At 49.2% G+C, this 14161-nt stretch overlaps 1 protein-coding gene across 3 annotated transcripts in view; it reads left to right on the forward strand.

Annotated features, from left to right (window-relative positions):
* ZNF335 (zinc finger protein 335) overlaps positions 1 to 14161 on the forward strand; it is a 1126934-nt gene that overhangs the window by 886486 nt on the left and 226287 nt on the right. For 2 of the 3 annotated variants that reach the window (XM_069651371.1, XM_069651373.1), the window contains one exon: positions 11124 to 11231. In XM_069651371.1, coding sequence (XP_069507472.1) covers positions 11124 to 11231 — 108 coding nt within the window. The remainder of the gene's footprint in view (positions 1 to 11123; positions 11232 to 14161) is intronic. The other variant, XM_069651372.1, reaches the window with a different exon arrangement.

The following is a 14161-nucleotide window of genomic DNA, read 5'->3' on the forward strand; positions in this document are numbered from 1 at the left end:
TTACCTGGCCCATGTCTCTCCGCTTCTGGAGCGTTGCCAAAGCCAAGTCTTGATACAATTGAATCTGCATACCATTGATCGCTACTTTTCCAGCCACCCTTGCTGGCCGTAGAATGTTCTCCTTCACAGCATAGCTTGTCATAGCCACCACAACATCCCAAAGGTGTTGCCTCAGTCTCTCTTAGTCTCGGGCCCACCCTATGACTCTGATCAATTCCTATGTCCTCTGGCTGCATTTCTGTTGGCAAACTGCCAAAATATTGTTGAAACGGACTCTTAAAATCCACGTCCAGAACCGATTCACTTATGCCTTTGATGTGAATGTTAGCTCTTCTTGATCGGTTCTCTTGTAATTCCAAGTTATGGGAAACTCTCGCCAAATTTTCCAATAGCTCACTGTTTTGTCTGACCTCCCAGACGTCTCCATCAAGCTGTGTTCTGTGACATTGACTCTTCCATCCAACTCATTCCCCCTTGACTTCCGACGAGGAGGATCTCAATTCTTCCCGCAATTATGCAAATTGCTGTTGAAAATTATCAGTAAGCCTCTCTTCCATCCCCTGCAAACATTCCTTAAGGTCCTCTTTGCTAAACGCCATGTCCCCAGTCTCTGTTCTGTCCTTTTTCTCTTCCCCACTTCGTTTTTTATTCGAGGCAGACTGTGTTTCTCCACCCTGTTTCCAGCACCGCTCAAGAAATCCTCCTTGTTCCGTCGGTGGTTGCCTCCGTCTAGCGTGGGTAACCTTGTTAATTCTTGAATATTGCACCCTTTTTCGGGATGTTAATGCCACTATGGATTTCACTTGTGCAGCCTCTTATAGCACCCCTTAACAAGGGACTTGAAATATCGCAGTCCATATCTGTTGCTCACTTTCCAGCAGTCTTGTGCCACTGAGCCTTACTTAACCACTAGCACTTATGCAGCTGAGCCACACACTCAAGTTTCCATTACCATCCGTCATAATACAATGTCACTATCTCCGCCAGAAATCACGGGAGCTTCAAAGGGTTTTTACTGTTACAGATTCTATGATCCAATATGAAAGTGGCCTGAAGCGCCAGCGCCTCCACTGGCCTTCCAGCCATATTGCACTATACACTCCTCCTCCCCACTGTGAGCCCATACAGCTGCAATCAAAATATTTACCAGAGTTTCTGCAATTATGTCCATGTTACCTGGTTTAAGCGCTACCCGTTGCTGCCTGTTGTCCTTCCGCAATGATACAGAATTAAGTCCAATGCAACTACCTGAGCTGCACGTCGGCTTCTCCCACTGTACTAGGCTGTGCTCCATCGCACGGTATGAGCTTTCCTCTCGTAGTTTCACGCACAGTCGGGCCGCCGTTACCGTGTATCTGAGGAGCGCTCTCCGCTGCGCGGCTACACAGCCCCCTGACAGTTCTTAGGGGGAAAAATTCACCTGCTCCCTAATGCTTCCAACACCGCAGCTTGCACGGTCTGCTTTACCCTTTTTTATCTGCCACGCTGCCTGGGGATTATCACGTTGCAGCAGCCAGCACTTTCTGCATTTTATTTTCCCCCGTTTACATTTATGTCCACAACGCCATGCTCAAACCAGGTCACCCCTTCTCCCGTGACCTCCGCCCGACTCACGTACCAGCTGGTCTGCATTTGCTCCACACACCTTAACCGTGCCGCGCTGGTTCTCCTTGCCGCCCTTTTCCCCTCTGATGCTGTAATATGTTATTCTGGGGCTGCACTGTACAATCCGGCACCTTGGCCCAGTTCTTCATTTGCCTCGTATACCTTCAACTCCGGTCAGGCCACCAGCTTCTCTATTCCAGAGCAACACACTCGTAGGTCCTTCTGCATGAGGCGTTCCTCACAATCACAGCATTAAGGAAGAAGGGGGTGCCGCTCTGCCACCCGTAAATGTCCATTTTGTGCACTTTCTTTTGTCTTCCGCTATGGTGCCCAGCCCACCGATAACACTGCAGATGGGCCTGCTTAATCTCGGCCAGGGTCGGAGCAAGGGAACGCACGTCCCTACTTACTGGTGGCCATCTTGGATCCTAATGGGTATATTTTATTAATGGTATGGTAGCGACTTGATCCGATAGAGGTATAGCAGGAGCAATATAGGGAAGCCACAGATTCCTGGTAGTGGGTACGCTAAGGCAAGCCACTACCCCCTCTAGCAGTAGCTTCGGGCATTATATACGACCGCCCGTAGGGCACCAGGAGACTAGTTTACGGGGACCAGGTCAAATGGAGCAGAAACGGGAAAGTCCTAGCAGGGTTTGCAGTTGGGAAGGGGGGTTGGTTGTCTGTCAAAATCATGACATGGAATCTCAGGGGGTTAAATAGTTATGTTAAACGCTGAAGAATAAGTATGTATATTAAGGGGAACAGAGTTGGGATAGCACTATTTCAAGAAACTCACCTAGACGCACAGAAACAACTGAACCTGGCGAGGGCGTGGGGAGGCGTACTTGTGTGCTCCTCACACTCATGCGGGAGGGGTCTTGATTTGGATAGACCCGGCCATCCCATTTAAAGTCCTTACCACTAAGGCGGATAATGAGGGCAGGATGGCCCTAATACACGGCATGTTGGAGAACCGCAAAGTTTGCATAGTGAACACACATGCACCAAATCATGACGCCACAGTCTTTTTCTGTGCGCTGTACACAAGGCTAGGCCCTTATAGGGATGGGCTACTGCTATGGGGTGGGGGCTTTGTACTATAGACCCTACTAAGGATCGATCTGACTCTAAGCATAAAAGACCGCCCACCGCCAAAGTGTTGGCCTCACTGCTGCGGCATTTCCAGCTGCAGGACGTGTGGAGAGAACATGCAGAGTGTAGGGAATACTCATATTACTCGACCCCACATAGCATTCATACAGGAATAGATTATATGTCTGTGGGGGTTGAGCATGGGCCGGCGTTCTCTGAGGTGAGATATTTAGAGAGGGTCCTGTCTGACCATTCCCCGGTCACAGCGACCTGGACAGTGTCTGCCCCGAGACCACCAATACCCACATGGAGACTACGAAGCGAAGCGTTGTTAGATGCTGCTTTTCGTGAACAAATAACGAAACGTACTACAGATTTTATGACAAATGAGGGAAGCTTGCAAAAAGTGAGCACAGTGTGGGAGCCCTATAAAGTAGTTATTAAGGGAGAAATGATGGCGGCCTCTGGAGGAGCCCAAAAGTCCATAGTGAACACCCTTAACGGTATGGAGGATAAATTGCGATTATTGGAGAAAGAGGCAAGAGTAGTCTCAAAACAGATAAAGGAGGAGATTGAGCTGAAGCAGGCATGCCTAGTAAAGTGACACAGACTGGGTAAGCTCAATTATGCGCAATACTTGGAAAGAAGCCATGCGCAAGGTGACAAACCTGGCAGAATGCTTGCCTGGCTGTACAAACGCGAAGTTACTTTATAATAAAACTTGGTAGGGTTGGTGTAATGCCTAACTGGCCCTAACTCTAATGGGGTTGTTCCCTCAACTGATGCTTCTAAGGTCTGTCGATGTCCGCGAGTCCAAAACCAAAGTCTTCCTGTGTCAAAACCTATGTTTGCCCCCACTCGTAAAACAAATGTGATGTTGGGTCTTCTTAAAGAAAAATGGTGATTCAAAAAGAAATGCAAACCAAGGCTGGTTTCAGGTAGCCTTACCATCAGGTAGGGCTCTTGCAGCAGTAGAATACAGTTCAGAATGTCTCTGGGTCTCTTGGTGGTTCCTTTCCCCAAGTTCTGACCCCTCTGGTTCCAATAGATGTCAGTTAATGTTGGGCCTTTCAGGGTTCCCTTCCCCAAGCTCAGGTCTCTCTTGTACAAAAAGATTTGTACTTTCTTACTTTCTAACTCAAATGAAGATTTGCAGTTCCTTTCAGGCATCCCAGGGTTCCCTTCCCAAGCATAGGCCCATCTGGCTCAAAATGTTCACTTAAAAGTTTACAAACCCAAAACACCTAGAATTCCCCTTGTCAGGATGTACCTCTTAAAGCACATTTCTTTCTGTTGAGGTTGCAACAGCCTTTCTCCAGCATGGGGTCTGGCATGGATTCACATGCTCATAAATATTCCCTGTCGTCAGGCTAGGAATCCTCGGTAAAGAAAAAATCAGTTTGTTTCATTTCTGAACTGTCTTTCTACTAATAACCAATCACTGGTCTCTGGGTCATACTACCCCCAGCCAATGACTGCCATCTACCTAAGCCCCTCCTCTGGCAGCCATCTTCAGATTTTAACCGCACGTTCAAGTGTTGGGAGTCCTCGTGCTATAGCTCTCGAGCTTTTACTGCGTTTTGCCTTTTTTCCTAAGAGTTTTCTCATATTTTTCGGTCAATTCGAGCCTCAAGCTCCATTCATTCTTCTTTCGCTCAACGGGAACCCGTTTCAGAATTTTTCTACGCCCCTCAAGGGCTAATTTTCATTGAGTTTCTCTTCTTGGAGGATTCCGGAAGATCTTTGAGGCCTACCCTGCGTGGACATGGCCCAGGACAAAGGAGACACGACGCCTACTGGATCCCAGCTGTTCAGGAACTGCCCCGGATGTGGATTGCAGAATGTCTTTAAGGAGGATGAGCACCCCCGTCGCCTCTACTGCCTTCACACTGACAATTTGCATGTGGAGGAGGACTGTGCGTTCTGCAAAAACATGCCCGTCCGGACCGTGAAGGGCCATCGTAAACGACTCGCTGACTGGCTGGAGGCGAAGAGCCCAGCAGCAGGTGAGAAGAAGTAGTTTGAGCGGTCTTCTAAGACCTTTTAGGGCGCATCGGCGACGGGGGCCCAACAAAAGGCAAAGCACTGCGAGTCTGTGGGGACCGGGAGCACCGTTGGGTCAGGCTCCTTGGCTGCCAGGCAGGGCGCTATGTCCCCAACGCCATCAACCACGAGCCAACGCTCTGGCTCGGAGAAAAGGAAGTTGGAGAACCCGGGTAAGCTTCAGGAGAAGCCCCGGTAGATCCAGACGGAGAAAGCCAGGGGGTGGGAGGTGAGGTGGTGACCCTCCCCATAAAGTGAAGGCCCCAGATGGGGCCAAGGTCGTGAAGGCCTTGATTCACCCGGCGAAGGCCTCGATTGAAGGCGTCGTGGAGGCCCTGGCGAAGCCTGCAGAGGCTACCCCAGTGGAATCAACTCCGGGGCCTAGAGTTTCCCTGCCACCCCAGAGGGAATCATCTTTTCAACCTATCGAGAAGACCCCTGTGAAACCCCAGGACGAGAAAGAGGGGGGGCACAGTAGCCATAACGGACACAGATACCACCTCTGAAGATGAGCTGGCTGGCGTCGCGAAGATCCTGGACAAGAGGTTTGAGGAAGTCCGATCCTACAGGAGGGATCCCGACGAGGCAGACATAGAGAGCAAGGGTGGAGCCGACGAGGAGCCGCGAGCCGTGGAGGAGACGGAGGACCTCGCTCCCCAGCCGTCGCAACCGATGCCTATGCCACAGGACAACTCAGGAGCAATCTTGATTGCTATCCAGACCCTGTGTACGGAGATCAGGACGAGGTTGCCCTTACCCCCAGCAGATGATCCAGCGGCACCTGGACCATCGGGAAGCCCAATGAACAAGCAGATGCGAATCCATCCTCCCTCCCTCCTTTCCAGCCTTCCCCTCCTTCCCCTCCACCGACGAATGAGACGGGAACGGAGACGACGACGACGGACGACGGTGGTGACGACGGGACGGACCTCCCATCACCCCCTGCCCGGGCCTCCCCTCCCGACGAATTTGGCTCCTTTCACGCCATGATCGCCAGGGAATCAGAGCTTTTCCAACTTTGTCCCGAAGAGCAGAAGGAGGGTTTCCTCTACCAACGACGGGAGGCCAAGAGGAAGACTGTTCTCTCAGTACCGTTATTGGACGACATCTGGGACGAAGGACTCTCGCTGCTGAAGAACCCATCCACAGCTCCTGCAAAGAGGGACCGGTATGAGAAGAAGTACCGGGTCCCGGATTCTAGCTCAGCCGTCCCCGGATTCAGTGGTCTCTGCGGCGGCCAAGAAGAAATCGGCAGGGGCGACGGCATCAACTTCCACTTCCCCACCGGACGTCGAGGGGAAGAAGCTGGACGCCATGGGACGACGAGCCATCTCATCGAATGCAACGACCATCAAAGTGGCCAACGCCCTCGTGATCGTGGCGCGCTACGACAGGGAGCTGTGGTTCAAGATTGCTCCCCTCCTGGATTTCCTGTCAGACGACAAGAGGGTAGAGGCCCTTGAAATCCTACAGGGAGGTGAGGTGGCGTCAGACCACGCCATCACGGTGACCACGGACATCGCCAGCACCGGGTTTCGACAGATGGGCAACAGCGCTTGCCTTCGCGATGCGGTTGGCTGAAGGCCACCGACTTCCGTCAGGACGTTCAAACCAGGGTACTGGACATGCCCTTCGACGGGAACAACCTATTCGGGAAGGCAGTGGACAAGTCAATGCAGGCCATCAAGGCGGACACCGAGACGGCCCGGGCCTTGGGTTCTCTCCATCGACGGCCACCCTTTCGGACCTCCGGAGGCAAGTCTCAAGGTGCCTCCAAAGGATTTGGTGGCGGTTCCTCGTTGTACCGCCAAGCGGCCTGCTCATCATCGCAGGAGGCCTACAGAGGTCGCAGCAAGGCCGGATGACATCGTCGGCAAGGCCTGGACTAAGCAAGATTGAACTGGCGGACCCCCACCCAAGCACCCCGGTGGGAGGCTGGCTGGCGAAATTCATCGAGTCCTTCTCCTCCGACCGTTGGGTGCTGGATGCACTGGCCCATGGGCACACTCTGGCATTCCAAAGAAAGTGTCCCCGTCTACCACCCGTGGCCAGGAAGGAAAACCACGTGCCACAGCTACTTCTAGAGGTACGAGCAATGCTAAAAAAGGGTGCGATAGAGCTCGTCCCGAAGAGGCTCCGCAGTATACTCGTGGTACTTCCTCATCCGAAAGAAGACCGGCGAATGGTGACCCATCCTGGACCTTCGTCGTCTAAACAAATACATCAAGTCCCAGAAATTCCGGATGGTCACCCTTCAGCACGTACTGGGACAGCTGGAGGGCGACTTCCTATCGTCACTGGACTTGGAGGACGCCTACTTCCACATCCCCATACACAAAGGACATCGAAAGTTCCTACGATTCATGGTCCAGGGGCGACACTACAAGTTCAAGGCCCTACCCTTCGGTTTGAAGTGGGCACCGAGGGTCTTCACCAAGTGCCTGGCATCGGTGGCGGCGCGGCTGTGCCTACAGAGGCTCCACGTATACCGCTATCTGGTCGATTGGCTTATCCGAGCAAAATCAAGGGAACTCGCCGTCGATCAGACTGCGAAGACCGTCCGACTGCTCACGTATCTGGGATTCTCAATCAACTTCGCGAAATCCCACTTGGTACCGTCACAAGACGCCCTGTTCCTGGGAGCCAGACTCGACACAGTAGCGCAATTGGCTTCACCGTTGGAGGAAAGGACGAAGGCCATCCTGAGCATGGTTCAATGGCTGTTGACCATGGAAGCAGCCAGGGTGAGGTCCATCAAGTCCCTACTCGGCATGATGTCATCGTGCATCTACCTTGTGCGCCTATGCAGGCTGCGGATGTGGCCACTGCAGGAGTTCCTCGACGCCCATTGGATGCAGGCAGCCGGCAGCTTCGAAGACAAAATCTCCCTCAACGAGACCTTCTGCCAAGCGATCCGGTGGTGGGGCACCTGCGCACACCTCGCAGCGGGCATGGGCTTCCAGACACCGGAACACCAGGAAACGGTGACGACAGATGGCTCTGTTGAAGGATCTGGAGCGCACACCGGAGATCTCCATGCAAGAGGCTTTTGGCTCCCAGAGGAGAGGTCACTGCACATCAATGTCCTGGAGCTCCGAGCAGTGTTCTGGGCCCTCAGGTCGATCTTCCCGTCCCTCAAGGGCAAGGTGGTGAGGGTCTTCACCGACAACACCACCACGATATTCTACATCAGGAAGCAAGGGGGCACCAGATCCCCAGCCCTATCCAAGGAAGCGCAAGATCTGTGGCACTGGGCCGTTGCCCAGGGGATGTTCCTGGTACCCTTCCATCTGGCAGGAGTAAAGAACACCATCGCTGACTTGCTCAGCAGGGAGCTGCGCTCTTGCCACGAGTGGGAGCTTCGCCAGGATCAAGTGGATCTCCTGTTCCGATGATGGGGCAATCCCCAGATCGATCTATTTGCGATGGCGGCGAACACCAAGTGCTTGAGATTCGCCAGCAGGTTTCCCTAGCCGGGGAGCATGGGCGACACATTTTCATTCCCCTGGGATGGACTGTTCCTGTATGCTTTCCCGCCGTTGCTCCTGAGACTCATCAGTCAACTCAGACGGTCCCGGTGCAGGATGATCCTCGTCGCACACGCGTGGCCGAGGCAGATCTGGTTCCCGGACCTTCTGGACTTGTCAGCGCCCTTGCCCCAGTCAAACTGCCGACAGACACAGATCTTCTCACCAGGGAAGGAGGCGTCATCCTACATCAGGACCCGGGATCGCTGAACCTGCAGGCCTGGCTCCTGCAGCACTAGAGTTCAGAGTATACGATATCCCGGCAGACTGCAAGGAGGTGTTTGCAAAGGCCAGGGTGTCCTCGACTCTTGTGCTATGGACACAAATGGAAGACGTTCTCTGTCTGGTGCTGTGCATAGAAGATCAACCCTCTACGGATTACAGCCCCTCAAGTGCTGCCGTTCTTGCTGTCGCTGGCCAAGGCGGGGCTGGCGCACACCTCCATCAAAATCCATCTGGCGGCGATCTCCCGTTACACCAGAACTCTGGGGCGGTCATCTCTGTGGTCTCATCGCCTGGTGAAGGAGTTCATGAAAGGACTGTTCCGATTGTTCCCTCTGGTGAAGGCTCCGGCCCCGGCGTGGAAGCTCAACGTGGTGCTGACCAGGCTCATGGGGCCGCCATTCGAGCCTCTGCATTCGGCACCTTGAAGTTCCTGTCGGTTTATAGTGATAATACCGAATTCCAAAATCTCGAAAAAAAAATCTTGAAAAAAAAGGCCGAAAAAAAAATATCGAATTTTTTTATGACTTTTTTTTCGAAATGGGGGGGTTCCCCCTCAACCCCCTTTTAACCCTTTTTTTTACTTACCTGACCCCAAAAACACATATAAATAAATAAATAATTTCGATAATTCTTTTTTCGAGATTTTTGTTTCGAGATTTTTGTCATTCGGTATTATGTTTTCGGCCTTTTGACTGACCACCGTTCCTGTCATGGAAGACAGCGTTTCTTGTGGCCATCACCTCCGCATGACGAGTTGGAGAGATTCAGGCCCTCTCCTGTAAACCTCCATATCTGACATTCCACAAGACGAGGGTAATGCTGAGGACGCACCCCTCCTTCATGCCCAAGATGCCGTCTGACTTCCATCTAAACAAGTTACCTGTTTTCTTCCCGTCGCCGGCTGAGAGGACTTTGCACTCCCTGGATGTGGCTAGAGCGCTGAAGTTCTACGTGGACCGCACAAAGTCTCTTCGTAGGACGTCACAGCTGTTTGTGAACTTTGGACCTGTGAACCAAGGGAAGGCCCGCTCCAAGGCTTCCATTTCCAGATGGCTCTCCGGCTGCATCATGCACTGTCACCGGTTGGCAAACCGACCGTTGCCCGGCCGTCCAAGAGCCCATTCAACCACAGCGATCGCTGCTACCACGGCGTTCCTGTCTGGTGTGCCTCTGCTGGACATCTGCAGGGCTGCTACGTGGAGGTCGACGCACCTTCATGAGCTTTCTACTGTGTCGATCGGGATTCCAGGGAGGAGTCCAGAGTCGGCCAGGCAGTGCTGCACAACCTGCTCGCTTGAAGGTGAGCCTGGTGAGAAGGTAAGAGATGCTTGATGTTGAGTTATTGTAATGCTTGATGTTGAGCCATGCCACCTCCCGTGGTTGTGCATGTGTGTACTGCTATGTATTCTTGTATTCATGAGCATGTGAATCCATGCCAGACCCCATGCTGGAGAAGGAACAAGTTACTCACCTGTAACTGTTGTTCTCCAGCATGGGTCTGGCATGAATTCACATGCGAACCCTCCCTCCAACCCCTCTGCTGCTCTTCTCTTGGTCCTACTGCCACTTTACGTGCTACCAAATCTGAAGATGGCTGCCAGAGGAAGGGCTTAGGTAGAGGGCAGTCATTGGCTGGGGGCAGTATGACCCAGAGACCAGTGATTGGTTATTAGTAGAAAGACAGTTCAGAAACGAAACTAAAACTGATTTTTTTCTTTACAAAGGATTCCCACCTTGACTACAGGGAATATTCTTGAGCATGTGAATCCATGCCAGACCCATGTTGGAGACCAACAGTTACAGGCAAGTAACTTGTTCCATATTTTATATTCAGTCCTTTCTGTTTAATCAGTTATCTTTGGTAGAATGCAAGACTTCTCATTTGAATGGGGTTTGTGCTCTTTGTTATGTATTTTTAATGTAATGGCTAGTTCTGGATTTTCCATTGATATTTGTCCACTTAGGCAGATGGCAGACCCATCCTCATTGTATCTGCTCCTAATGTATTGGACTTTGTTTTTGTGTCTGTTTTTTAAGAGACTACACTATTAAGTATTTTTTGTTCATAGCACATGGTTGTGACTTTTCAGAATGTATTCCTTGGTACACTCCCCAGTATGCTTTTCCTCCATGCATTTCTTCTATGGAAGATCCCATGTCAGAGAAGAAAAAGATACAAAAGTTATATGCCTGTAACAGTTATTCAATTTGGTCAACGTCGATGGATTCATTTTGTATCAGCTGCCATAGAAGAGGTAGTTTTCAATGAGTGGACTGTTTGGAATTGTTCAATTTCATAAAGGTACTGCTACGGAAGATCTGCCTCTGACAACTGCTATTCTAGCAAGCTTACAAGAAACACTCCATCAGGAACATTCTTACAGAAAAATAGTGCATTGTTCATTATACTTGAAACAGTAGGAGCATTGGTTTTTGATGGGATGTCTGTCCTCTTTGTTGAGTGCAGGATCATGGCTTTGATGGATATGAGATTTGAAAACACCAGGCCCTTTTCGAGAGTGGGTTTTGATTTTAATTATGTCTGTTTGTATTATAAAGATAACACTGATGCTGAATGTACTTGTTTTTCCGTTCAACTGTGTTAAACTTCTCTATAACTTTTTGCAGCAGATCAGCAACCAGGACAACCCATGCTCTCCCCTGAAAAACTTCCACAAGCATTGGAACAGGATCATATAATCTTGTCACAGGAGCAGACTGCCACCAACCAGGCAAGTGGTCCTAAAATGTGGACATAAATTTCACTTGTAAACCCAATGCTTTAATCTCCACAAGTACGCCGCAATATAGCCAACTCATCTAGCCTCTTTTGTTAGGTAGAGGCCTAGCTCATTAACCACTCTTGCTCATCAATCCTTTTATCAACACTTGTTTCTTTCAAGAAGGCATTGGCGATTATCATGAACAGCATTGACCTCCTTTGTGAAGAGGCTCCATCTCATATTGGCACATGGAGATAGTTGACCTCCTCTCAACCAATCAGAAGTAAAGAGCGCAGTCAATAACTACTGTTATTGTCAGCATTCGGAATGTTTTGAGTTCAAAAGCAACTGTCACTGAAAGGCACAGGAGACCCCCACACTCTAGATTAGGGTATTACCGTAATAATTCATCTCGGAAAGGAAATCCAGAGGAAGCAATTTTCAAAAAGGTTGTATTAAGGATTTTATTATACCCAATACATTTTTTCTTTGTGAGTTTAGTCACAAATTAATCTGCACTGTAGCAATTTTTATTTTATATAGCAGGAATATTTTAAAAACATCACAATTTAGTAAAAATCATCCTAATAAATCATACAACCATTTATCCGCATTCATACCACATCCATCCAAAAATTCATACACCTCAACAAATACAAGGTAAAAACATATAGCAAATATAACAATTCATCCACAATTTCATAACAATACAATCAATTTTTGTGCAAAACAACGCATAGTGCAAGGCCACAACAGGTTTTTAAGTGGACAGCAGCAACAACACTTAATGCATGACCATGGTTGATTTTGAAAGCAGTGGTCAGCAGTCAGGATAGGCCAAAGAGAATCTTCATAAGCGGCCTTATCCTAGGCTTTTCCTAGGATAAGGCCGCTTTGTGGATGAATTGTTATGTTTGCTATATGTTTTTACCTAGTATTTGTTGATGAGGTGTATGAGTTTTTGGATGGATGTGGTATGAATGCGGATAAATGGTTGTATGATTTATTAGGATGATTTGTACTAATGAATTGAGTTCAAAAGCAGACAGCAAAACCACAATGCAATTGTCCAGCAAGGTTTTTTTTTAACACAACACTTCTTTTCTAGGAGGACTTTCTTTTGCTGCAACATCCGATTTCACACACCACAGAGAAAGTGAAAACATGGGAATATGCTTTCACTTTCTTGTAGATATTTACTTTCACATGATGCCTAATGCATGCTCATGTTAATCTCATTCCAGTTTCATTAAGTTTGCAATGAAAATACCTAATTTATGAAGGCGACAAAATAAAACACCACAAAATAATACCACATTTAATTTACTGTTTTTTTTTTACTTTTCTTACTATTAATGTAAAATGTGTGCTTCCTCACCAAACTTCCAAAACTTGTATTGCTACTACCACCATGTGCTAATGGTTTTGTACATTTTTACTGACTATAAAGGTTCGCATGGGCAAAAAGTCCGAAAAATGCTACCACCAAAGGTTCGAACACCAAAAGTTTGCACCTTTGGTGGTAGCATTTTTTGCCCAATGCGAACCTTTATGGTAAGTAAAAGAATGCGGGGGTTGTGGGGGTGTTCCCTGCAACACCCCTCTCACTATACTGTGTGCTATAGTTAGCGGGGTGTTGCGGGGGACACCACCGCAGCACTCCCGAAAAAAGAAAAAAAAGGACCTTGCGGTGCTGGTTCCCGATCACAGAAGTGAAAGGGAACTGGTGCCGCAGGGAACCAGCGCGAAGACAAGGTAAGTGGGGCTTGTTTATGTTGGGGGTGTGTTGAGGGTGTGGGCAGAGGGTGTGTGATGGGTGTGTTGTGGGTGTGGGTATGTAAGTGTGTTCGTATGAGAAAGGTGCACATTTTTGGTAGTTCGCACCTTTCTCATGCAAACTTTCCGGCCGCAGCAAAATCGGCTGCGGCCGGATCACTTAATATCGTGCTAATACCCTTATAGGCCTGGAGAGGGGTCTATAACCTCCATTGCTTGGGCTAGTGACCCTTCCCCAACTTATGGTCCAAGGCGAAGAGGCTATGTTAGTATTAAGTCTCCCTGAAATGGAAAAGGGAGGGTGCAAGTCACTTTGTTGTGCAGCAGCAGCTCCTTCAGTACATCAACCATCCAACATGACACCAAACATCCTACTCCTTGACTACGGAAGGATAGGGGAAAGGAGACATGTACATGGGCATCCATTGTGAGGAGGATAGGGTGTCTTTATTCCATCCTGACACTCCCTACTCGTATGATGTGGCCCTTCAACACATTTACATTTGCCGCAATTCTAATGTAGCAGTCTCATCAGGTAACAGCATTCTTTTCCATTGGCACAGTGTTCCATTGCACCTACAACTCCAATCTGCATTATGAAGGAACTGGGGACCTCATTCATATACTAAGTGCATACCTCCCAAATAAAACTGTAATTCATACACCCACCAGCAGCTCGGCATTGCTTAGATATCACAGGACAAAGAGGTTGGGCGTTCTGCGATTATTTTATGAGTGGGTGATTGTGCTGTGTTATTTTCTCGTTTTTTTTAGCAACTGTTCCATGGGTAGAGGTTGATTGAGGTGAGACCATCTGCGCTTGCCCTTGAATGAGTCCATGCCCTTAGAGTGCCTTTGAGTGAAGGTTCTGTTGGATGCTATGTATGTCCTATGGGTAATTGAGTGTGCTGCACAACTTATCTCTGGCTGTCCTGTGTGCGAGTCAGTGCTTTGTTAGGTTTTTTACTTGTAATGTGCGTTCTCTGTGGTATTGTCTTAATGCAGTGGGGAGGGCGGATTTTGAGTGTGTGAGGGATATGTTGTTTTGAGAGTTTGTCTAAGTGCACTGCGAGTGTCTGCATCCCTGCTATGGCGATGATCCCAAATCCTTAGAACCGTGTGCTTGAGAACCATGTTATGTTTTGCTGTTTCTGGATGTTTTTTGCT

This window comes from Ambystoma mexicanum, chromosome 3p, assembly GCF_040938575.1.
Source record: "Ambystoma mexicanum isolate Mex_15411 chromosome 3p, UKY_AmexF1_1, whole genome shotgun sequence".
Taxonomy (NCBI): Eukaryota; Metazoa; Chordata; class Amphibia; order Caudata; family Ambystomatidae; genus Ambystoma; species Ambystoma mexicanum.